At 46.1% G+C, this 25,663-nt stretch overlaps 1 protein-coding gene and 1 long non-coding RNA gene across 3 annotated transcripts in view; one reads left to right on the top strand and one right to left on the bottom strand.

Annotated features, from left to right (window-relative positions):
• LOC132528693 (uncharacterized) overlaps positions 1 to 18,376 on the top strand; it is a 28,724-nt gene extending 10,348 nt beyond the window's left edge. Inside the window, exons 2-3 of the long non-coding RNA XR_009543269.1 lie at positions 15,384 to 15,414; positions 18,242 to 18,376. This is a non-coding gene — a long non-coding RNA (uncharacterized LOC132528693). The remainder of the gene's footprint in view (positions 1 to 15,383; positions 15,415 to 18,241) is intronic.
• The window catches only part of RFX4 (regulatory factor X4), a 93,397-nt gene continuing 67,994 nt past the window's right edge, over positions 261 to 25,663 (bottom strand). For both annotated transcript variants that reach the window (XM_060164702.1, XM_060164701.1), the window contains 5 exons: positions 23,352 to 23,471; positions 22,851 to 23,012; positions 11,990 to 12,152; positions 10,191 to 10,329; positions 261 to 1,785 (listed from right to left, as the gene is read on the bottom strand). In XM_060164702.1, the coding sequence (XP_060020685.1) occupies positions 1,513 to 1,785; positions 10,191 to 10,329; positions 11,990 to 12,152; positions 22,851 to 23,012; positions 23,352 to 23,471 (857 nt within the window). In that variant the 3' untranslated portion in view covers positions 261 to 1,512. The remainder of the gene's footprint in view (positions 1,786 to 10,190; positions 10,330 to 11,989; positions 12,153 to 22,850; positions 23,013 to 23,351; positions 23,472 to 25,663) is intronic.

Here is a 25,663-nt window from a genome sequence, read left to right on the forward strand (position 1 = left end):
AGGACTGCATGTGTGGCCTATCCACATTTTAATGATGACAAGATCACAGGGAGCTGGATAAGCACAACCACAGAAGACCACTTAGTTTTGTTTCGCCTACTTATACCCTAAGTATTCAGAATGTCATTTATATTACACACACACACAGATCATTATCAAATACAAAATGAAAATGAAGAAAGCAGGTCATTCCAATACTTTTTATTTGAGTGTGAAACCATTCATATCTTGCACAACTGTACAGATAAAACTATGTCCATTTTAGCTGTAGACATGATTATCACACTGAGTGGTGTGATCAAATGTTTTATTTACAGAACAACTGCTAAAACATCCGATGTCATGTTTCCATTTATTTCTTACCCATAGGGTAATAGGTCCACCATAATTTCTTGGTGTTTTTTATAATACAGAAAGAAAACCTATGTTAATCTCTAACAAACCTCACAAATTGCTACAAATCTAACAGAAAAATGCCTACGAAAAGATTTTCCAAAAGTACAATACATTTTTATTTCCACACATACACAGTATAGTATAGGTTCAAAGGCACAGCTTTGATTTTTTTCTATCAAAGTGTCGGAAATTATTATAGTCTTATGAAGGAACCATGAAAGTCATTTTCACACTTGGTGCTTGGTAAGTTAAAAGTTTGGTCCATTCAGTTTCACAGAGTTAATATAGCAGAGCTGAGTATGATACTCAATGCCATAAATCCACATTCTCTCAGAACTTTAAAAACCCCTTTCCTGCCTTTTGCTGACACTAGCCATTGTGCAAACTTAGGACAAATACTTGCATGTAGAAGAACCGGTCCCCTACAAACCTCACTCAACTTAAGGCATACAGAACAGGCCTCTTCCTTCCCCCTAAACAGTGCTTACATTCCAAGGCAATGCAGGTACTGTGACAGACATAAGTGTAACAGGGAATCTAGAGTTTCCAGATACCTCCACTTAGCCCTGGTGCTCCAGGAAGCAGTGACGACACCACCAGGAAGAAGGGATGCTTAGGACATATCTGAGGGGGCTGTCTGTTGTACAGTAAGATGACAGCCAGATGGAAAGGTGAATGCTCTTGGTTAAATTATGTGCCCATCCAAAAGCACAAACCAGATTCCGTCTCTAGTATCCACCCTTCAAGACTAAAGAGCTTCTGTCAACAGGAAAATAGGTAATTTACTGGCAATGGTTGCCAACATAAAGTGAAGGCATGGAACAGAGGGAAAAGGGACAGGTCGGCCTGCCCGAGATAGTGCTCTATACAAACAGTCAAGTCTGGCTTGGCTACAGGAACCCAACCTCACTGACTTTTAGTGAGTCCCATTTCTGAACTAAAGTTTATCATCCCACACTGAATCCCAGCCTCATATTCATTAGGAAGATGGATGCCTAGGAATAGTCCAGGAGTTATGATGTATTGAGATAAAATTCTTCTGGGGGGTGGGTGTTGAGTTTATTATTATTATTATTAATTATTATTAATATTAAATATGGATTTCTATGAAAGCAGTCACTTAGCCCATCCTGTGGAGGCCTCTCCGTTGATGTAAGCAAAGCCAGGAAAGTGTTGCATGTGCTCATACTCAGAATTCCTGCGCGTGGTCAGGGGTGTGTACATGTCACTAGAGTTTCCATACCTCGTGGAATGCACAGACGGGCTTGTGTAGCACGTGTTGGCTGTGGGCACCTCTGGCCATCGGGGGGTGACTGGGGTAGGATGCAGTCTGGGAGTACTGCTCATCAAACAAGGTTCCATCCGGGAAGTGGGGCTATTAAACGGGTACTTGTTGAGGGGAAAGAAATTCCACAAAGTTAAAATTAGCTTGAAGTTGCACATACACAATATCAGTCATGTTCACAGTTTAAGTTAAATTTCTTAAGACGCTGTTAATGAAAGTTGATGGGAAGTAATCAGTGAAATTCTGAAAGACTGACTCTTGGTCTAGGAAGTATATAACAGGAGAAATGCAAAGGATTTCACAGCCAGAGCTAGGCTGATAGCCACTCAACCAAAAATACTGACTTTTTGTGCTCTTAATCTGCAATATTTGGGGAAGTCAAACCCAAAAGAAGGAATAACCCCACTGGGAATACAGGAGAGAGGGGGAGAGGGAGAGAGAGAGAGAGAGAGAGAGAGAGAGAGAGAAAGAGAGAGAGAGAGAGAGAGAGAGAGAGAGAGAGAGTGTGTGTGTGTGTGTGTGTGTGTGTGTACAGGAGGAACAGCATGTCCAAATAGATACGGATATATGGATGGATGGTTTTGAGCTTTATCATTTTAGGAGATGTGATAGGTCCCACTCCATCAACCCAAGAGAACAATACTGCCAAGAAAAACGCAATGACATCATTAAAAATAGCATTTTACAGTTGAATTCAATTATGAACTGCAACCTAAAAGCAGGCTTTTGAAGAGGAAGCAAGTCAACAGCTTCAAAGGTTATTATTAGTGCCTATCATTCAGAGAACATCTCTCTTTTTGGTTCACATTCACTGAAGTCCTAGAAGATATACAAGCAGGAAATGGTAAATTATTGGGCTTGGTGTGAATGTGGAAGAAGGAGTCAAGATAAGCCAAATGGGAGGGGAGGTGCTTTTGTGCAGGCCAGGAAAACAGGTTGTTAATAGCTACAAGAAGAGGGGGAGCTGTTCTGGAAAGAATCGGGAATAAGAGGAGGGCCCCTGAAGTGCTGCTTCTTTTACATTCTTTTCAGTTACCGAGACAGCTATGCAAATAAGCCGCTTTTAGGACAATCAGAGGGGAGGAAGGGGAGGAGCTCTGGGCTCCCTTTGCGAGCTCCGGGGTCTGCAGGCCAGGCAGCACAAAGATTTCCTTGCTGTGCTAAGGGCCACCCCAACAAGAGCAGGAGCCAGTCAACAAGGGTGGCAAGGGCAACGAGTAGGGAGAGCGCCTATATGTGCTAATGTCGGAATTCTTCTGCTCCCCATCTGTCTTCCCTGACAGTTGGAGAGTGGAGCCCCGAGGGATTCGGTGGGAAGCTGCCCCCTGTGAGGGAGACAGACAGGCTGAAGCCTAGACAGCCAGGAGAAGGGGTTATGACAACAGTGGTGCCCCCTGTAGTCGAGCGGGCCAGAGGGGAACTGTTCTGCCTCTTTGAGTGGCAGCCCGAGGGGCAGCAGGGGAAGGCTGTTAGGCCCAAAGCATGCAAAGAGAACCAGCTATGCACAGGTCAAGGAAGAGGGCGCCAAGTTCTAGTAGTGAGGGTTTTGTCCTACCTAGGACAGACACCACGCCTTCCGCAGTCAGAAGAACAGGTAGGCAAGAGGGAGAAGGGCGTAGCTGGTATCTGGGATCTGGGGGGACGAGGCACCCAGGGGTGTTGCCAAGGAGACCAGGGAGAGCGCACGGAGCCTTTCATAATCCCCAAATCAGCTGCGTGTACGGCAGCCACGGTGGACCCTCAGGCCTGGGCGGTGGGATTCTAGCCTAGGACCCATTCTAAACCCCAAAGAGACCGTACTGAGATTGGGCCCTGCCCAAGATATCAAGATCCCGGGTGTTAAACAGGTAATATTAAGAAGTATTATTACAAAATGGTCTCTAATTTTTTCCAAAAGGTGGCTTCCCCCTCCTGACAGTCTCTCAGGTAAGCTCCCCGGATGCATGTCCCTTCCCTGGCACAGAGGCCTCCTCTCTGGTCCTCTGGCCTGCCCAGCTGGTTCCCACCTCAGAGAATTTTGTCCCACCTGTTGCCTCTGCCTAGAACACTTCTTCCCCACCGCTACCCCCAAGCTCCTTCCATGCTTGCCTTTTCATCATTCTTCAGACCTCAGCTCAAATGTCACCTCTTCAGAGAGACGTTTCTGGACATCCTCTCTCTCCAAGCTAAGTGCCTCACCCCCCATCTCTCAGGTCGGGATCTTAGCATCCTGCTTGTCAGCTGTCTCCTTCCACTGGCTTATATTCCTAAGCTCCTGGTGGGGCTTTGTCATGTTCTCTACCATATGCCCAACATCTGAAATGATGCCTGGCACCTAGCAGGTGCTACATAACTTATCTGGTGAATGAACACCTGGACGTTACCGCTAGAAAGAACGTTAGGGATCATATAATCCAACCCCACGTTGTACAGATGTTGTACAGAAAACTAGGATCCATAAAGTGAGGCGCCACATGGCAAGCTAGTGGGAGAGCTGGCAGAAAGGCCCGGTCCTGAGCTGGTGACTTTCCTCCACATCAATCTGACTGGCCCAAACGAGGCATGACCCACCACAACTGAACTGCAGAGAATTCAGAGAGGAAGACACTCCTTTCCTGGAACACAGCCCATTAAACTCGAATCTCTCTGTCACTCTTCCTTTAAGCTCCCCCCTCCCCAACAGACCACAGGGTCTTACAACCCTGACCAGGCCTCAGCTTGATGCTTCTGACAGAGTCCTACTTGCCTGGCTTGTGTAGGTACCATGTCACCGTGTGGACTTGGAGGCTCCTCCCCACAGAACCCAAGAGAGCGTGTCTTTTGTGCCGAAGCAAGGACCCTAGATGCAGCTGTGCCCAGGGGTTGTGTCACAGGCTCAAAAGAGTAATTGCCTGGAAATGAGACTGGCTCAAAATATCTCCAATGTGACAATAAAATTCTGTTACCACAGAATCCGGCCTGGAAAATTCTGTCCCGTTAGGTCAGCTAATTGCAAATGAGTCAGTGACTCGTCTTCCCTGTGGTGAAGAGACCATTGAGAGCTGAGAGGCTGGAGTGCCGCTGCCCGGCCTGGCCATTAAAGCCGCCAGTGAGGCCTCTCTTTAGTCTGGTGGGAGCACCCGCCTCACCTTTCACACTTCACATCCGGGTTCACGCGGGCTCCTCGGGCCCACTGGGCACAAACCCTGAGGTCCTGAGAGCTCTGCTCAGGATAAAGGCACTTTTTGTTGAGGGCCCCTAACCAGAAGTTAGCCTTTTCTAGGTCAAATCCCACACTGTTGCTACTGATGTGAAAATGGAGATGAGTCACCAGTCCCCACCCTGTGAGAGGTGTGCGAGGGGTGTCTGTGGGCACGTGTAGGTGCACGTGTGTGTGCACAAGTGGGCAAAGGTTCCCTCAAGGGGCCGTGACATGAGTCCATCTCAGCTGAGACTGACCCCGGGCCTCTCTGGAACCATTTTAGGAAGTGCTATTTTGAGAAGTGACTACTCACACCGAGGGCTGACTTTCCTGCACTTGGAGAGGGAAGAATGAGCCCTTTATCCCTGACCCTCGCCAAATGGACTGCTACTTGAGCACGGGTGAAAGGTGGCCCCCATCGGGCGCACAAACTGTTTTCCTATGAAAGGCGGCTCTCACTGACCAAAGTTCTTTCAACAGGCACCCCCCACCCAGGACGCAGCTCCCCCAAGACTGTGCCAGACGGTCCACATATGCTGAGCTCTGCGGGTCAGGATTAATTGAGTTAATACATGTGAAACACTTCGAGCTTCCACACAGTAAGTTTTCAAAACGTGGTAACTATTATGGATATTCGTCTTCTTCAGGTCACAGCATCGTGGTCCACTAATGAAAGGAAGAGCCTTAGTGACTGACCACCTGGTCCTACCTCTCACTTTACAGATGAGGGAACTGAGGGCAAGAGAGGGGAAATGATCTACGTGAGGTCACACAGCAACTTACTACCAGAGTAAGGATCCATTCATCCCTTCATTCATTGATGAGTATGTCCTGAGGACCCACCAAGGGCCAGGTCTGTTCTGGGTCTTGGGAATAAAATGGTCAGAAAAAAAGGACCTGGTCCCTGCCTTCACAGAGCTAGTAGAGTTGAGGAAGACAGAAATTAATTCTATAATTATGAAAATATAATAACAGTGGTGTTACAAAGGATAATGATGAAAATATCCACACAGAGTGTTAACTATGAGCTAGGCCCTGTTCTAACCTTTATTAACTCACTCAAACCTCACAACAACCCTATGAAATAGGTACTAGAATTATCTCCATTTTTCAGATGAGGAGACTGAGGCACAGAGCTAATCAGAGGCAGAGCTGAGATTTGAACTCAGGAAGCCTGGCTCTACAGTCAGAGATTTTATACCGCTATGGTGGGCTTCTTTTATTCCCTTCGGCCCAAGATGCTATCCCAAAGTGGAGCACGCTAAGCAAACTTTGTAGCAGTCACTGGGCCACTGAGATCGAGGACCCACTGGCCCTGGGCTGGTCCACTGGAGTTGCCGTGAGAGCTGTGTGACCGGCTGGCAAGGCTGGGCCTTGGCCATACAGACGAGAAATGTGCAACAACTTTCTGGTTCACCTTAAGTGTCTTTCTAGCCAGTTTGCTTCTGGTTGATCAAATGGCTTTTAAGCTCAAGGGCCCACTTCACATTCATGGCTGCTGACAGGGTAGAGGTTCCATGAATGTGTGTTGAATGAGGCTCAGAAATACTTTGTGGCCATGTGTTTGGTTTGTTTTCTCTTTCTGGTTGGGCATGAGAATGGGGAACCTGGGAAAGGGCAGCTGATACCATCCCTTGTTCACTTATTTTGGTGTGGACAAGTGCAGTATAGCTGAAAGAAGGGTGTTTTTCTGAAATAATTCAAACCTTACCCTGTGCAACCTGATTCATCTGGACTCACTAACTGAGAAATTACGAGGATTCAAACAGGACTGGAGGTTTACCTTTGTAGTACCATGAAGAAAGCATGTCTTGTATAAATGAGTAGTATAAACAAGGGCACACAATGCCCTATTTCAAAAAACAAATGACTTCACGTTATTTTGTGTATATAAATGCTGGGATGTCTGCGATTACTGAACTTCACAGAGGTGTTGTATCCATTCTTTAAGGCAAACCTGGTAGGCATTTACTTGCAGAAGTTAGTTTCTTGTGCTAATGACCAACTGCATTCTTTAACCATATTCTATGGTTGTGATTCTTCTTCCATTCAGACTAATCTTTTCCCCACTGAGTCTGATGTAATGAAGTGTGATATTCAGTATTCAGGAGTAGAACGGCTTGACCTCTGCTCTGGAAAGCTAAAACTAATTAGCCCTGCAGTGGATTTTCCCCTATGTGCTCAACCTTAAACCAAAGTACCAGGAAAGGAAAGAAACACAGTATCTTGAGTGTGTGATTCTTCTCTTTGGGAACTTGAAACTTATTAAGAACAGCTGCAGTAACCTCTCCAATTTACCTCCCACCCTCCAAAACACACACCATGTAGTGTTCAGTGCCACCGGCCTGGGGTTGAGATTTGGAGAATTTGCCTTTGAGTCCGCTTTGTCACTTACTGGATGCATGACCTGGGGCAAATTACATTCTGAGGTTTTCCTCGTCTTTAACACCTGGAGAAAATGCCTTCTTCCTGAGGTTGCTCTGAGAATTAAGTGAGCCTCTGTATTTGAAAGTGCCTAAAACAGTGCTTGACCCATAAATGTTAATGAAAAACAAAACGAAGGATTCTTCGTCTTTAGACAGTACCCTCCCCAGGAGAAGTGCTGATCTCACCCTTCTAACCCTAACCCTAACCCATCGACCTGGGCAGAGATGTTTTATAACTAACGGCTCCCCACCCCACTTTACAAATGGAGACAAAGGCATTAAGCACCAAGTGGAGGGCATGAGCGGGTGGTGGGGGTCAGAGGTCGTGAAAGGACCTTGCCTGAAAGCCACAGGACACAGTGGTGACGACGCTGCAGGACCCTTTCACCTCCCACGCCTAGTCTGGGTTCAGCGGGCTCCTCCACAGGCGTTCGTTTAGTCCTCAGCCCTTGGATTAGGACCAGCGATTAAATGATGATGCTCCAGCTGGGGACCGTTGTGGTTTCCGGGGTGGATGCTTCGACCTGTCTTTGATCACCAGGGACCGCACGGGCCTTTAGGAGCCTTTGGCTTCTTTCTGTAGCTAAAGGCTTTAAAAATAACAGCCCAGAAAAACCAGCTCCAGAAATTTCATGAGGAGGAATGAGGGAGTGAAGAAAGAGGGAAGGTAATGCCAGGAGCTGTGGCTGGGATTTTCGCTTGATCTTGCCAGTGTCTCCTTACTGGAGCCGAAGCTCTCCCAAAGCAGGCACGCTTCCGTCTCATTCTCCCCGTATTCTCAGAGGCTAAGCAGTGCTTGCCGCAGAGTGGGCACTCGACAGTCGTGGGAGAGCGACTGAATGAATGAATGAGTGGGCTGCTTAGACTGTGTGTGACCCAGTCTATGGCAGCAGCTCTAAGTCCCTTAGGGGATCACCGTGGGGGAGCACAGACTCTGCTCCCAAGAGAAGCAGTCCCTAGGGAAAAGGCCTCTCTGTGTGACACAGTTGGGACCTATACTGAATGCCCCAGGTGATGATTTCGAGGAATCCACTTCTTGGCTTGTCCGGGGATTATACCAGGGCTCCCCCTGGTACTGCCGATGGAAATCAAAACAGACGCCTGTTTGCCCCGAGGGCCCGTGGACCGTGGGTACACTCTGCTCGGTGCCCGCCCCCGGAGGCAGGTCTGTGCTGACAGCTGATGTAACTGCAGCCTGCATCCCAGCTCACGTCCTGCCACCTCTGTTCTGGACTCCTGCAAGTGCTTCCTGGCAGCGCTCCCTGTTCTGTCAGGCCCCTTCCTCTCTGCTTCATCGTCCTTTGGCCCTTGCTGCAGGAGCTCTTTCCTAAGCATAGCTCTCATCTTGCCTCCCAAACCTGCCGCCCTGCCTGCCGCACACCACAGTTGTTTATGCTGCCCCACCTCCTGTTCACTCCTCTGTTCAATAAACAGTGGATGCCCTCTATGAGAGGTGACGGAGGCTGCTGCTTAAGAGCCTGGGCAGCCAGGGTCACACTGCCTGGGTTCAAGTCCTCGGGCAAGTTATCCTCGCTTCCTTTCTGCAAGAGTTACCATGGAGGTGTGGAAAGGGCTCGGCACTATGCTTGGCACGGGACAGCATTCAGTAAAAGCTAGCTGTTCTTTTTGATGGGTGCTGTGACCCGGAGATCCTAGACTTAATTTCTGCCTTCAAGGAGCTCTGGGGTCTCCTGTGGGTGTCAGGAAAGTCAGTGATGAGAAGTATGCCAACAGAAGGAAGCCCAACGCACCATGTGAGTACAGAGGAGTGGCACCGAATACGGTCCTGGAGGAAGGATGAGGGCGGTGTCAGCAAGTGCCACACAGACAGTAGGATGCTTGTCCTGAACAACAAGCAGAAGAGGTTGAGGAAGAGAATCCCAGCCTGAGGCAACAGTATCTGCGAAGACCTGGGGGAACTGCACGTGGGCTGGCATGGCTGGGGCAAAGGTGGGGTATGGCTGGTAGGCCAGAAAGGCAGGCAGAGCCCAGATGATCATGAGTCTTGAGAGACGTGCTAAGGAGTTGAACTTGACTTTGAAAGCGATGACATGCAAAAGAGGGAGGGTGTTATGGCCAGTTGGCTTTTTTTTCCCAAAAGATTCCTCCAGCTGCAGTATTGGGGATGGACCAGAGATGGGGCAAGTTCAGTGGCATGGCAACAGATGGGAAGGCTTTTGTCATCATCCAGGTTGGATAAAGACCTGATCTGAGACAAGGACAGGGAGTGTGCAGAGACAACGAGGATGCAGAATAGGATGGAACTGGTGACCAGTTGTGTTTGGGGCCCAGTGCACAGGAACACGTCTGAGACAAGTGGAGCACCCAACACTGGTGCGACAGGTGCAGCCACTATCCCCACTCACCAAGGCCACAGAGGAGCAATGTGGTTTGTTAGACAGTGAAGGGCCAAAGGCCTGAGAATGATCGGATAAGGGTCCATTTCAGGAGGACTCTTCTGGTAAGGTTGTGTGTGTGGGTTGGACTGAAAAGGAACAGATGTGAAACCAAGAGACCAGTCAGGATGATGCTGGCATGACAGTCCTGACAGGACTCCATAAGGGTCTGACTGCACCAGGAGTGGGTGGTGGGAGAGGACACAAAAGATTCAGTCTGAGAGTGGCTGCCCGAAAAAAAGGACAACAGACATTGCGGCTGCTTGGCTCCTGGGAGAGAGGTCAAAGGGAGGACAGAACTAAAGACATGTGGTCGGCACCCATGTACGTGAAAGCAAGTAGGGGTGAACTCTGGCTGAGCACCCACTGTGGGCAGCCACTGGAGGGAAGAGATGACACTGAGGAAAAGACTGTCCTTTCCTTGGAGACACACAGTATGCAGAAAGCGCTTATTAATTGTGTTGAATTGACTAGACCTGGCACCACGCACACCAAGGCCTGGACAACAAGTGGGGCCACCGACTCACCTGTGCAGAGCTCCTGTGGTACGGGGAGTAGTGGAGCGGTCCCGAGATGGCTGTGTCGTGCGGGAGGGCCGGGTACTGGCTCTGCATTGGGGGAGGATGCTGGTTGCCATAGCTCCCATAGTTATAGCTTCCCGTGTATCTAAAACGCATTAGGCATGTTGAATATTGTGAGTAACAGCAGGGAGAACAAATCAGTTTGACACCTTTAAAAATCAACCTCATCTACTTTTGTTCCTTTTTGTTCTTTTCTTCCTTTTTGTTTTCCATTTTTCTTCTTTCTGTTTCCTACCATCTCCACTCTGCGGCTTTGCTGTGATAGTTTTAAACTCCCAGGTGGGTTTTCCTCCTCCCCTCAGCATACCTCCCTCACCACCCGGCGGATGCGCAGGGAATGAAAACTAGCCCTGAGCAAAACATCATTAGTGATGGAAACCTCTTCTCCTGTTGTGGTAAAAAGCCCCATATTATAGCCTGAAGTCAAATAGGAAAAAAAGAAGAAATTACTTTGGGACTTCTGTTTTTGTATTGTTCAGGCCTTTGCTTTCCCATGTCTCTGGTGCAGGGGGGAAACACCACGGCCAACCAGGCGTCAGCCTCCGGTTCTAAGCCTGGCTCCACCACTTCCCAGCTGTGGGACCTTGGGCTACTCGCACCCTTGTTTCTCACATCTGTACTAAAAATGCTGCACGTGACCCCGAGGGTCACTTTCTATTATAAAATAGTCTTGTGGAAACATAGGATACTATTACCACTATTCTTAATAACATCTTTACAGCAAAGACGCTGACATATGACCATGCGGGTGTCTGTTGTGCCATTTCTGCAGAGTCGGAAGCTCTCTGAAACAATGTCGAAGTCGATTTTAAATGTGTGGGGAACTACTCTAGGAGGCCCCGTGAGGAAATGGTGGCTGCCCCACTGATGGGTCAGGGGCACCTGAGCCTATGGAATTAACCTCAAGTATGCCCACAGCCAGGCCTCAGGCTACCACGTGGAAGGGACCTGAGCGGTCCTCCTCCGTCCCCTCCTGTGTCCCCCAGAGCTGGTCTGTTGGAACCTGGCTTGGGAGGCTTACTGTGCCTACATGGCAGAGTCTCGTGACAAGAAGGGCCCTTTTTAACATCATAAGTGTTTTTCAGATAACTGCACATTAGACACTGTGTGAGGAATGTCTTTTAATAAAGACAATGCAAAGTGGCAAAAAGCTGTTACCCTTTTAAATGGATCTGTAGCTTATTCATCACAGTAACATCACTACAGATTAGGGGAAAAAATATGGGCAAAATCAATGATTGATTTATTCAGGCTCCAAAGCGCCACTGGAACCCAGGGGGATTCTCTGAACCCCATGAATGACTGCTGCCCTCCAGGGACCTCCAGCCTCGGGTGAGGAAGCCCTCCTCCTGTCGAGTCATAAAAGACTTGGACCCACCATGAAGCTGTGTTATAAGGCTACAAAGTGCACGAGGACCATCCAGGGGAGCTGCGGAGAGGGAGTATTCAGTTTTCCTTCCTAAAGGAGGCAGACACAGGCTGTCAGCCTGACCCTCGCCAGCTGTGTGGCCTTGGGGAACTGGACTCGGTGCAGCCTCAACTTCCTCATCTGTCAAGCGGGGGTGACCCGCCTACCTCCCCTGGTCATTGTGGGGACTGCATGAGACAGTTGTACAGGGGCAAGAGCACGCTGAGAACTCAACAGAGGGCGCAACCTTCCTGTCCTCAGAAAACCACTACCGAGTAAACCCTCCCCTTTCAAATCAAACGTAAAAGCAAGGCAACATCCCAGGAAAGTCACCTACCCGTGCTCATCTCTGTGGGGATAAACTGGGATCCTGTGTGTGACCGAGGAGGAAGGTACGTGTGTACTCCTCATACAGGGCAGCTGTTGGGAGTTTTCAGCTGGAGATCCTGCCGCCGTTGTCACTGTGTATGTTAGAGACCACGTGTATGACTGCATCGCTCCTGCAGAGACAAACGAAGGTGCATCAGTCAGTAACAGTTCTCACACCCCCAGTTCTTCCTTAGAATGCTAGTGGCTTCCCATTGCTCTTCAGCTGAAAGCCAAAATCTTTATAAAGCATGTGTCTTGGTCCTTGCTGATCTCACAAGAAGCATCCCCTACCCTCTGCCTTTGTGCTATCTGATCCAGCCACGTTTTCCAGCGTACCATGATTCCCGGCAACACAGGGCCTTGGCACATGCTGTTTCTGCTGCCTGGAATCCTCAGTTTTCCCTTAGTACCCACTCGTTCTTCATATCTCAATGCAAAGAAGCTGTCTCCCAACCCCAGACTAAGTCAGATCCCTTACTGCATGGTGGTGCCCACCACAATTTGTAATCTTACACCCATTCATGAATGTGATAGAATTAATGCCTAATTCCCCACACCAGACTGTAAGTTCCATGAGGGTAGGAGTCTTGTCTATTTTGCCCACCATGAGGTCCCTGGTGCTTAGTGCAGAGACTGGCGGCCAAAAGATTTTCAATCAAAATTTTAAAAGGAAGAAAAGGGAAAGGGAAGACAGGAAGAAAGAAAAAGAGGGAGGGAAGGAGAGAGGACAAAAGCAAGCTCAGGGCGATGTAGCTCAGACGGGCTCCCCAAATAACTTCTCAGCACTCAACTAAACAGGTGTTAGGGATCCAACAAATTGCTTTAAGCAAAGATAAGTAGATTATTGGACTCTGCCTGCCCAGGTCTTTTTGAAGATTATTAGACAGTGACCTTAACGGTGACCTATTCCATACATATTATTAATTCCATTAATTTACTTTTTAATTGGATACCTTGAAAGTGCTAGGGACTAGGAAAAGAAACTGACAAAATTTAGAACCTTCAAGAGGCTTAGGAGCTTTCTGAGATAGAATAAAAAATGGTGATTTAAGAAATCACTAATAGTGATAATAAAGTCCTCCACTTAATTTCTGATAAATTTAGAATGTTGATATAATGGAAAGGATTAAACCTATTTTAAAAGGTAGCGGGAATAGGATTCAGCACTTCCTTGTAGGCACATGGAAGACTGAAGAACTGGTCAAGGGAGGTCATTTTTAAGGTGAACTAAAAGAGAAAACTTTGGTCCTCCAATCCTATACCTTCTACGCAGACCATGTTTAATCTTGAAATTCTTGTGGGAAGATAAAGGAAAGGTTTTCATTTAAAAGTGGAACTCTACCATAGTGTCTCTTTGCTCTGGGTCCTAATTCTGCCATGCACTGGCTGTAAGATCTTGAGCCAGCCTCTTAAATTTTATCTGCCTTTCTTTCATAAGCTGTAAAATAGGGATAATTACGCCTATTATATCATGTAAGTCATATAAGTCATGTAAGTCATACCTTGTATGACTGTTGTGAGGATTAACTGAGATAATATATGTCAAAAAGCCTGGCACGTGGTAGGCTTTTAATGATGTTCAAGCACTCTTCATTATGAATTCAGGTATTCTTACATCAGACTTCCTTAAAGTAGAAATTTCTTTATTTCCCATTTCAGATTCCAAGGAAGAAAAGACAAGTTTCTTGGGTCAGATTCTGTCACCAGGGGTGAAACGTTTGAATAGCCACAGTGATTTAACTAATTACAGCAAACTTCTAAACCCATGTTCTTCTGCAAAATCACAAATATCCTTATCCAGCAGTATGGCTAAAAGCACTCCTTCTTGGTTTGGATATCTACACCATTATTTTCCCCCCAAAGATAATGACTTTAGCAGGCTGTGTGCTAGGTGTCATTTATAATAAATGCAAGAAGACTAGAAGGGAAAAAAAAAAACCCCAAAATGATCATGTCTCAGAGGACTGGATTATGCCTGACTGCTCTCCTCTATATTTTGAACTTCATATGAAATTACGTAACTGTTGTAATTTTTAAAAATACCCTTTTTTTATTAAAACAGGTTATTGCTGAGGATGGTTTTAACATTTTTTTCATTTTGCTTATCTGTATTTTTATGTAAAGAATGTGTATTGCCTCTGTGAAAAGAAAAACATTATTAAAATGTATTAAACAAATTTCACAATTAGAAATGGAATTGGAGGGGGTGGGAAGTTTGGGAAAACAATGAACCAGCCACAGCAAGCAAGTAATTAACCCTTCAAGGCCCTGGGACCTCAGGAGAGCACAGCGAGGTCAGTGGGTATTTTAAAAGGGGCAGTCGGGGAAGCCAAAGGATTTTCTTCCCCCAGCTCCGCAAGCAGTAGGAAGACACAGTGAGAATAGCCATCACCTGAGAGAATGCAGCACAAGTTACTTTTGTGTGAGTTCCTGGAGCACAGCAACGGTTCCTTATTCATCTCTGTATCCCCAACAGAGGGTTTGCCAAATAGTAGGTGTTCAGTAAATTTTTGTTCCATTGAATTTGTTGTTGAAGGAGTAAATGCTGCTAGAAATAGACGTTATCAAACAAAAAGCTAGTGGAACTCTCGGAAAAATGGGCTCCTGTGGTCTGGGAAACAAAACCCCTAAATGGCCATGTGCCAGCAACCTAACAGATCCACTCAGGCAGGCTTAAGCAGATTAACACCTACTGGCTTGGGTGAGAAACGCTCTCTCCCTGGGGAGCAGAAAAGAACACCCCTTGCATTCCCTTTCCTACCGGTGGGACCTCCAGTGAGGACTGCTGCGTCTTCGTTTTTAAGGAAACTAATAAAAGAAAATCTGTGCAGTTAATAGTTTGTGCTTAATTTTTAAGACAGCTCTAATGCTTTTTATTTGTTGGTAAAACAATAACAAACCTTCCATGTTTGTCTAATTCCCATCTTTCTCTTATTCTCCCCTCCCCATTCCCCCACATCTAATTAAAAGTCTGAGAATAGTGGTGAGAGTCCCTGATCTCTGAGAATCCTCTAAAGATCCTATAGGATTTGAGAATCCTATAAAGTTGTTGTCCATGTTATAGTATTGAAACTGCTAGAGAGGAATATTTTCTTTCCTTCCCATCCCCAGTAAAACATTCTTCTTCCCTGAGTTTTTGTTGTTGGTGGTGTTTATTTTTCTTCTTTTCTTGAAAGGGGTGCCTCAGGACAGGGAGGATGCTTAGAATATAAGAGGCAATCAATAATGATTTGTTAAACAAGTAAATGAACGAATGATCATCCAACATAAACCAGTTCTCATACTAGTTTCTTTTTATATATTGACGCATTGGATCTTCACAATAATCCTTTTGAGGTAAGTAGTATTACCTCCTTTTTCAGGTGAGAAAATTGAGGCCCAAAACTTGGTCAGGTAAGTGGCAGAGTTGGGATTTGAACCCAGATCTGCCCAACTCCATAACCTTTCCACAATAACAGTTGCTTCTCACACTTGCATGTGCATTTGCATCGCTGGGGATTTTGTTAAAATGCAGATCTGATTCAGTGGGAGATTGGGAGTTGAGCCAGCGATTCTGCATGTATAACAAGCTTCTAAATGATGACGATGCTGTTGGTCCATGGAGTACGCTTTGAGTAGCAAGCCTCTAGGAAACACTGCCTCCTGTCGTGCATCGTGTATGTTCAGGGCCATTACAGATCACAAGCTGTGAGACTCTGGTACAGACTTGTGAACATTTAAACTGCTTCCTAGCCTACCTGGCCATACCCTTCTGTCAGATTTTGGACTAAATCATTTGAACCTTTTCCCCACTAGGATTCTATGGACCATCAGAGATGTTGCTCAGGTTTTGGGCCAGCCTAAGCCTTTCTTAGTACCTTCCTGAGAAATAAGCTCCTTTAAGTACGTCTAGATTCTAGAGCTGTCTTTCCCTATACATTAGCCAGTATAAATTTAAATTAACTAAAGTTAAATACAATTAAAAATTCAGCTCCTTAGTCACACTAACCCCATTTCAAGTACTCAGTAGCCTCAAGTGGCTGGTATCTACTGTTTTGGACAGCTCAGATTCACAAAAAAACATAAAAACGTTTCCATCGTCACAGAAAGTTCCATTTGAACAGCTTTGTTTCGGAGTATTTGTTACTAAACAAACATTTCCTGTAACCTTCAAAACTGAGAAGAGAAAGAAGATTTTATATCTATCTCCACACCCACTGGCTATCATCTATCCTAAAGGTGGCTGTGCTTAAGGAGAATATTTGCTGAAGCTGAAAACCTCATCTGTTTGAGTTACACTTTACCAACAGTTCCATGGCCAAAATCTGACTGACAAAACTGACCAGGGGCAGCAAATGCATCAGGTTCTCAGAGAGATAAGCTGATATGGCATGACCTGGCCCCTGTCCACCTCTGCAGCTTCCTCTCCTGCACCCTCTCCCTTGTTGATATACATCAGTCAAGTCCTCACTATGCCAGGCTCTTTTCTGCCTCAAGCCTGTACACATGCTGATCCCCACTACCTAAAATGATCTTTTCTTCTCCCCAGGCTTTATGTGGCTGGCCCCTTGTCATACTCCAGGTCTCAGATAAATGTCACGTCCTCAGAGAGGCCTCCTCTGACCACCATCTATGATGGGTCCCCATAGCACTTATGACCATTCAAAATTATATATTTACCTGGTGCTTTACTTCTGTATTGACTCTCTTACCCACTAGAATGTAAGGATCATGAGGACAGCAACTGCGCCTGTTTTTCTCGCTTGTGTACCCCAGGGCATGGCACAGATTAGACGTGGAATTACTTTTTGCGGGATGAATGAACAGATGAATGAATGAACAAATCCAGAGGTTCCAACATGAAGCCAAACCCCTGGTGGTGTGAAGTCAGGGGCAGATTAAACAATCTATTTTCAACCCCAGCTTTTATTGCCTAATTTCATTCCTTTGGAGAAAAGGAGGCAGCAGGGATGGACGAGGAGGAATTCACTGGCAGGGACAACTCTGGGGCTCTGTGAGTGAGTCACTGCGGCTCTGTGGCGGGGCCGCAGTGTCCACCAACTCCCACTCACTTCAGCTGCCCTCAGAATAACTGAGCTTTTGTTACTTGGAAAGACTAGCCACCAGTTATCTTTGTTACATCCTCAACTGATGCAGAGAAAACGCAGCTGGGCAGGCCAGATGTTCTACAGTTAGGGCTATTTATGAGGAATTTGCCTTTATATTTCTTTAGGCATCCTAGCATCTCAATGATTTAATTTGCTGGTTTTGTGTTGCAGGGAACCCATGGTGGGAAGTTGAAAACATAAGTTTAATAGTTAACTTTTATTGTCATTGCTGAAGGAGGGAATACTTAAAATGACATCATAAACGAGGTCTTAGAACCCTTCGGGGGCCTGACTTGCACAGAGCGGGATCTTAACGTTTTGCTTTAAAAGACATTAAAGAATTACAGCCCAGTGTCCTGTGAAGTGGGTTGCTCCGTTTGGAACCACCTGCCATGCTCCTGAAGAGGAGGAGCACCCGTTTTCCTTAAAGAAAGCTAAGGGGCTTCCCTGGTGGCGCAGTGATTGAGAGTCCGCCTGCCGATGCAGGGGACACGGGTTCATGCCCCGGTCCGGGAAGATCCCACAAGCCACGGAGCGGCAGGGCCCGTGAGCCGTGGCCGCTGAGCCTGCGTGTCCGGAGCCTGTGCTCCGCAACGGGAGAGGCCACGGCAGTGAGAGGCCCGTGTACCGCAAAAAAATAAAAATAAAAACAATTTAAAAAAAGAAAGCTAAGGTTTCTGAACTTGCTGGGCCAGGAGGAAGGTGGCAAGCCCACAACATTAGGAAAAAAAAGGATAAATGGGCCAGATTCTACCTTGTGGAAATCTGTTGAAATGGAACCTTTTACCCAGTCTCTTCTCACGGCATTGCCACAGACTCTGACATACCCAACCAAAACTGGCCATGCATCAGGTGGTTTGGGGTGCTTGATATGCCTTTCCTTTTCCCTCTGACTTTTCAGAACAATTAATAAATACCATCCTAAAACATATTTAGAAATACATACAGGTATGGACAGAGAACTAGATACAGATATAGATGGGTGGCTGTTTTCCTAGTGAGTCATAACTCATTCTCACACTACTTTGTATTCACTAGTCCTTGTGTCAAAGGTTCCCAAAAGGTTATGTGCAATGAATTAATTTTCTCTTTGTGCTCACCAGACAGACATAATACTGTCCTCTTTTTCACAGCTGAAAAATGGGGAAGTGTCCATCAACAGTGAGACACTGCTATGTGGAAGAGCTGCAGATACCTGATTGGCCCTGACTCTCAATGAGCTAAACTTGATGACACGTGTATCATCTGAGCAATGATATTCAGAGTCCTAGAAGCCCAACAAAGTCACTAGATCACATAAAATTTCATTTAAGGCGTTAATAAGCTGTTTCAGCCAAGAGTTGTTTTGTTTTGTTTAATTTTCTCTACTACTTCTTCATTTCTTGCTTCCTGGCCTGGGTCCTTTTAAAAAAATTGGTTTTGCTTTTTTTTTTTTAATTGTTAACCACTTTAGATACTTCTTGGAAAGTAATGGTATACAAATCAAGCAGTAATTTAAAGATGGAAATAAAAATTAGCTGGTCATGAAAACCATATGCTGAGTTAACTTAAAAAAAACATGGCAAATGCATTTTATAAAATTTATAATAATTGTTCTCCAATTTACAACATTATTCAATAAAAAACTGTACAAATTCCCAAACTTAAGAAGCCTACTATAATAGATTTCCTAAGATTTAGGTGTATATCATGGATAATTTGTGCTTTATATTGTAATAGCTATAAAACCATACATGTTGTTAGGAAATTATGTTTATGTTCCCTCCAAGACCATGACCCACAATGCATGCCAAGGTCCAGTCCAATTTAGCAATGGAGTATTTCAAAGGTGGTACTTGAGAAAAATATTACAGATAGTTTTATACAGGATAACATGTTTAATGCCCCCTGGAGATATCTGAGAACAAAGCTGGAATGTGCCAAAATCTTCAAAGGCTACACTCATCTGAAGAGAACCTGGTTCACATTTGTATTTCTAAGAAGCTGCTTTTACGACTCCTGAACACATTGCACAGAAATCTCTGTACACATTTATGATATTCCTGTGCCTCTGACTATCACACCTGCCATAGCGTGAGGCCTCCAAATTGCTACAAAGAAAGCCAGCAGCAGACTCACTAGCTGGCTGAGAATGATCACGAGATCCTAGAAATCTTTCCTTCGCACTCCTCCTTCCCCTTATTTCCTTATTGTCCTCTTGTTTGATCTGTTGCTACACTGGAAGAAAGGTTCCACTCAAATTGTTTCTGCTTCATAATGCAGAACTGTTTCATTTGCATATTTTCCCTGTTTATTTTAGAAGTGAGGATGTTATCACTCACTGACTGACATGTGTGTCTGCTGGGCGGTGGTGGGAGTACGTGGGCAGGATTATTCAGGTAAGTGGCTCCTAGATGCTCTCACTGCCCTTCCTTCCTTAGTGAGGCAGGAGACCCCCCAACTCCAGTCTCCGATGGACCCCTGAGCAGCTGCAGAGCTGTGAACAGTGCTTAAGTTCTTTTCCCTTTTTATTTTCAGCGAATAACATCGTTCTGTACTTTTCTTCTGGAGCCTTCTAAACAGGAACTACAACAACCCACTAGGGAGAGAACATGGGAGGGAGGTGGGAGGCGGTCAAGTTCTTTCTGCTCCAAGTAGAAAACTAAATGCGACTTGAAGTGCATCTATGTAAACAAATGCAGGGATGCTCACATCTGAATTTCCACAGAAGAGGAAGACTCTCCAGCTGTGGACCCAAAGTGAAATCATCACTCCATCTAATGCCAGTTGTTGACAACCCTGCTTTTTTTCATCACTGCTCTGAAGAACCCAGTCTCCTGAGCTGTCTCTGACAAAGGGCCACTGGGTTTGTTGGCACGTTTCTGCCCCTGGCAACGTGCAAAAGAGGGCAGGCACCTTAAAGGCTCTTAAGCATCTGTTCATTCCCTCTCTGAGTAGCTCTGGTTCTGGAAACTTTAGTGAAAGAATTAATCAAAAGACTCCTGGAAAATGACATGCTCTCTTGCCTCCAGGCCTCTGTACTACTTACTTCCTCTGCTTGGAATACCTTTTCTCTATTATTTGGCCCCCGACCAGACCATCCAAATAGAGGCTGGAAGCCCTGCTTTGTGCTCCCTAACACTCTGACCTTTCTCCCAACTCAGCACTCGTGACATTATATTGTAACTGCTGTCTTGCTCATCAGAACCCTAACCTCTCACAATAAACTCCCAGGGGCAGGGACCACGACTCACTTGTTTGTATCACCAGCTTTTGAAGTGTTTAGCTCACAGAAACCACTTGAGAAATATTTATTAGATAAATGAATAAATGGATGGACGTGTGAGTGAACGAGCAGATAAAAGATAGCACCTAAATACGACAATCTCATCCTATTTGATCTTCAAAAATACATAATTTAGTTCCCAGTGTATTCTAGTTAGAACTGGGATATAACTAAGCCCACGCTATGAGGGGCTGGAGGAAGATTCTAACCGGGAGGATACCCAGCTTGAGAATCACTGTGGATGTCCATGAGAGGTGGGGAAGGCCTGAACCAGATGGCAGCAGTGGGCTGGGAAGGAAAGGGTGGGTCAAGATTTGTGTTAGAACAACTGGCCTTGGGAGGTGTGGAGGAGAATGCCAGCTGTCTCTCCCATATCTGTTTCCCCTTCCCTGCCTGGGAACCCTATCCTACACTTCCCCGCCTCTCTTTACAGTTACATGAGGCCATGTGACTAAGTCCTCGCTGATGGAATCTAAGTGGAAGTGACATCCGCCAGCTTCAGGCCAGGGCTTTTCCGAGTCGGTCTTCCTCCTCCAGACCCACTCACCATTTCCATTAGCTGGTTGCAGACTTGACAAAGCCCTAAGTCAGTGGTCCTCAAACTAGTCAGCCTCAGAATCACCTGGAGGCTTCTTGAGCAAATGGCTGGGCCCCACCCTACAGTTTCTGATTCAGTAGGCCTGCAGTGGGCTCTGGTAATGAGCATTTCCAACAAGTTCTCAGGTGATGCTGATACTTCTGGTCCATGGACCACACTTTGAGAACCACTGCCCTGGGGTACGGTGGAGCCTCATATTGAAGGAACACGTGTCTCTAAATGGTTGCATTAAAGAGAGCCTCCTCTCTGACTGAAACACCCTGCATGAAATAGATTTCCACTGTGTTAACGCCATCCATGTTTGGGTCTATCTGTTACAGTAACTTAGCCTATCCTAGCTAATACAGGAAGAGCTGAGGGAGAGGAGAGCTGATTTCCGGATTTGGTACTTGGGTAAATGAGGGAGTAGAAGATAATGAATTTAATTAGCACAGTCTTAACCAAGCTCTCCACTCCACTCTGGTCTGTTCACCTGCCCCACCCTCACCCAGGGCCATCTAGCAGAAGGTTGTTTCTGCCTTTGGTTCCTGTGTGCTCACTCCTCTGTTAGCTGAGTCCTTCTCGTCTTTTAAGGCTGCCTTTGAGACTCACCTCTCTCCTGAAGACTCTCCTCCGCCTGCCCAGGTTCCGGTGGGATGGACAGGGTCTGCTCCTCCCTGAACTCCTATACCCCTCTTGGCTGCAGCCCTCATCTTGTAGGCACTCCTAACAGTAACCCCTGCTATCTGGATAGCAGTGCACTGTTAACAAAGCACTTTGGCTTTTCTTACCTCATCTAATCCCCACAGCAACCATGTGTAAAAACGTGGAGGTGCACACAAACACACATGTGCGTGCACACACACACACGTGTGCACACACGCACTCTATTTATTATATTAGCTAACACTTACTGCAGATTCCACATCCAGTGTATCATTTCCACAAGTCTTGAGAGCAAGGACATTTGCTGAATGACTGAATGAATCAGTTTGTTTACGGTAACTGCTGACTGTGGTGCCTGGGACCAGGAGTTTAACCCTTCTCCACCCTTTACTTTTCCTCCTCCATAAAATGGAACAATAATTACCTTGCAGTGTTACTGTGAATATCAAGTGAGACAATTATGCAAGGGCCCTTTGTGCATGGTAAAGCAACATTTAGACACTAGTAACTAGCTATTATTACCCTTGTAACATTTCTTCCATTTTCAAACCTTGTCTTGGCATGAAAGATCCTGCAGGATGTGACTCCGACTTACCTTTCCAGGCTTGTAACACTTCTTCATGACCACCTACATTTTAACCACTTTACCATTCCCCGAAAAGGCCCCATACTTCCTGCCCCGTGCGTTTGCACACACTGTCCTCTCCCCAGAGGCCCTTCTGTAATACCTTTGTCAGTTAAAATCAAGTTTCAGCTCAAATCCCCTCTTTTGTGAGGTCTCCAACCAGATGGACTCTCCCCTTCCTTGGGGACCCTGCAGCATTAGCTTGAACCTCCATTATTGCCCCTGCCTTGATTCTGGCTACCATGGCTTAGCATATGACTTCCTGTCTCCCCACTTTCCAGAGATGCCTCTCAGTTTCTGGCTCATGGAGGGCTCCCTTTCTTGTTTTCAAGAATGGCTGTGTTTTATATCATTTTAGTGACTTATCTTTTTTGGGGGGGGCAGTGGGTGGAGATTTTATCATGGACTTGATCTGCCAACTTGAAAACAGAAGCATAAGGAATACATACAAACTAATAAATGGATAACTGCAAGTCATCCATAAATCCAGGAGGATACTCAGATTTTGGTATTGTTTTGGGAGGGGGCTGGAGGGAGAATGTTTTTCCAGATAGCTCTGGCTTTAAACATCAACTCCCCACTCAGAGCCTTTGAGGGGCTGTTCATTACCTGTAGTGCTGAGGCCAGTGTACTCAGGGGATGGGTTGCTGACAGGGGAGGAGGGAGGTGGCACTTCCACGGACGTGGCAGATTTTGCTGGAGAAAACGATGGCACTGGTGAAGGGGTTGGTGGGGCAGCCTCCGTCAAGATAATCTCCTCTCGGACTTCTGCTATGGGTAGAGAAAGGGTGGGTTCTTAGAGCCAAAGGTCAAGGCAAGTTGTCTTTCAGGGACTTTTAAAAAGCAAATATTCTTTCTAATCTGTGTCATGTCACTCCTCTGCTTAAAACCTCTGATGGTTTCCCATCACCGTGGTGGCATGCAAGGGAATTCCCACGTACACACATGCCCGCTCTCAAGAAGAAGAAGACATTATTGGTTTCCCACCATTTGACTTGTTCACCATAACTAAATTCTTTGGGATGCGGAGCTAAAGAAACACAGAGCACAGAAGTAAAGATACAAATCAGATTGACAAGGAGGACGATTCCCAGTGAAATGCCGGCTTACCGGTGCTTCCTTCTCCCTTCATGGCTCGCATGAGCTCACTGGCGCGCTCCTGGCAGTGCAGGGATTCTAACAGGTAGAGCACATAGTCATCAAACATCAAGTGAATTAGGTGAAAAGACCCTGGTGAGAGAAGATCCAAACAGAAAGGTAAGTCATGTCGGCTCGGGTGTGCCCCTCAGCCTGGTCGATAACACGTCACACGGTGCTCTGACCCTCTGTCCTGGACCCTCATTCCCTCTCAGTTACGGATCACCTTGCGGTCAGAGGATGCTCTCCTTTGTCGTCTCCTCACCTAGCCTGGTGTTTAGCATAAGGTAAGTGTCATTAACACTGCGGCAAGCGAGTCTTTTCCTTGCTCGATTTATTAATAGGACATCATCAAAAATGACACCTATTGAGCCATCTGTCAAAACGTGCCTGAGCTCTCACATTCGCACTGGCGTCATCCTCGTCTGGGCACCCCTCACTTTGTTCAGCATTGCTTGACATAGTGCCTTGCATTTTTCTCTCTTCCACAAGTTTATCTTATTTCCCCGACTGGACTTAAGGATATTCACGGCAGGGACTTTGCCTTCTAACTCACTGGTGTCTACCAATGTACACAACATAATTCCAGGAGCATAACTGACACTTTACATTAGCAACAACGGAATTATTTCCTTAAATGTTTCTGAGACTTCCGTTTAGCACATGGTTGTTACAAAAGGTATTATAATGGAAAAGATTTGGTATCCTCAAGCAGTATTCTTCATTTTAAATTTAGAGTAGATTACTTCATAAAAAGGGATGTGAACAATCATTTTAAAAGATTTTTCCCATGTGCCAGCCTTTGTGCTCAAAGTATTATATTCTCTAATTTAATATCTACCACCACCTTGTGAGGCAGGTGCTCTTACTCCTGTTTTGCAAAGTCAAGTACTTGTGCAAGATAACACAGTACATTACTTCAAAACCATCTTTTTTTTAAATATTTATTTATTTATTTGGCTGTTGCGGGTCTTAGTTGCAGCCTGCGGGATCTTCGTTGTGGCATGCGGGATCTTTAGTTGTGGCAGGCAAACTCTTAAGGCATGTGGGATCTAGTTGCCTGACCAGGGATCGAACCCGGGCCCCCTGCATTGGGAGTGCAGTCTTAGCCACTGGACCACCAGGGAAGTCCCCCAAACCATCTTTTCTTGCACGTCATGCTGCATGGACAGTGGAAGATCCACATACGGAAGGGGCCTTCATGTCTGCTGTCATGAAGACCTCAGGGATGCCAGCGTCAGAGAGGCCAAGCCTTCTCTAGTCCCATGTTTCCACCTCTCAAGGGACATCTCCACATGGACATCCTGCTGTCCCATGAAGTGTCCAAAACGTCTCACCGACTATTTACAAGCTGCCCTCCTCTTCCTATTTCCCTTGAGTTTGCTTTTTTTAGAAGCCTTATGAGACTCTGGCATTATTTATTATCTTGTGATCCTAGCATCATCATCAACACCACTATTACTGTCATCATCATCATTGTCATCGCACCTCCCATTTATTGAATGCTTACTATGTGCCAAGAACTCTGCTGAGCACTTAACACAGGTCTCATCCTTTCACCAAACTGTGAGATAGGTGGTATTATCCTCTTACACACAAGGAAATGAGTCTCTTCATTGGAATTAAGTAGGGATTGGCCTCAGTTTGCTCTGGCTCCGAAAATCCGTTCCCATTTCCCCTACAGATCATCTGGTCCAGTCTCCTCATAGCACAGATGGGGAAAATAAAGAACATGGTCCCCAGAAGGGCCATTTGAGTTGGGCTCTATGCCTTTTCAGGTCTCAGAAATAAGGTGATGAGGGCCAGTTGGGGGCTTTCGGATGACTCCTCTTTGGTGGAATTTATTTTCTCCTTTTTAGTTGCACCTGGCTTGTTTGTACATGTGTGCGCGTGCGCGCGCGCACACACACACACACACACACACATTTCAGATAGATTGATTCTTTTGCTCCAGAAATGTTACAGAAGAAAATCCCCGGCTTAACTCTGAGGCCACTGGATGCCCTGCAGGTCATGCACATCTACACCAATACCCCGTCTCTCCAGAGCCTGCCACCACCTATGATCCTTGTGCCCACAGAGCTCCACGTCCACGTCCCCTGTCCTGCACTTTCTTCACATTTTTCCTCCATCTCCAGGGTGCTGTGTCTGTTTTTCGACCCCACTTGGAATTCAGCAAGGTTCAGGGTTTTTTTGAGTCATGGTGAAATGCAGACTTCCAAGACTAAACTTCCCATCTACTTCCCCAAAATGAGTCCTGTGAACCGCTGAGGAGGTACAGCATT

This window comes from Lagenorhynchus albirostris, chromosome 11 (assembly GCF_949774975.1).
Source record: "Lagenorhynchus albirostris chromosome 11, mLagAlb1.1, whole genome shotgun sequence".
In the NCBI taxonomy this organism is placed as follows: Eukaryota; Metazoa; Chordata; class Mammalia; order Artiodactyla; family Delphinidae; genus Lagenorhynchus; species Lagenorhynchus albirostris.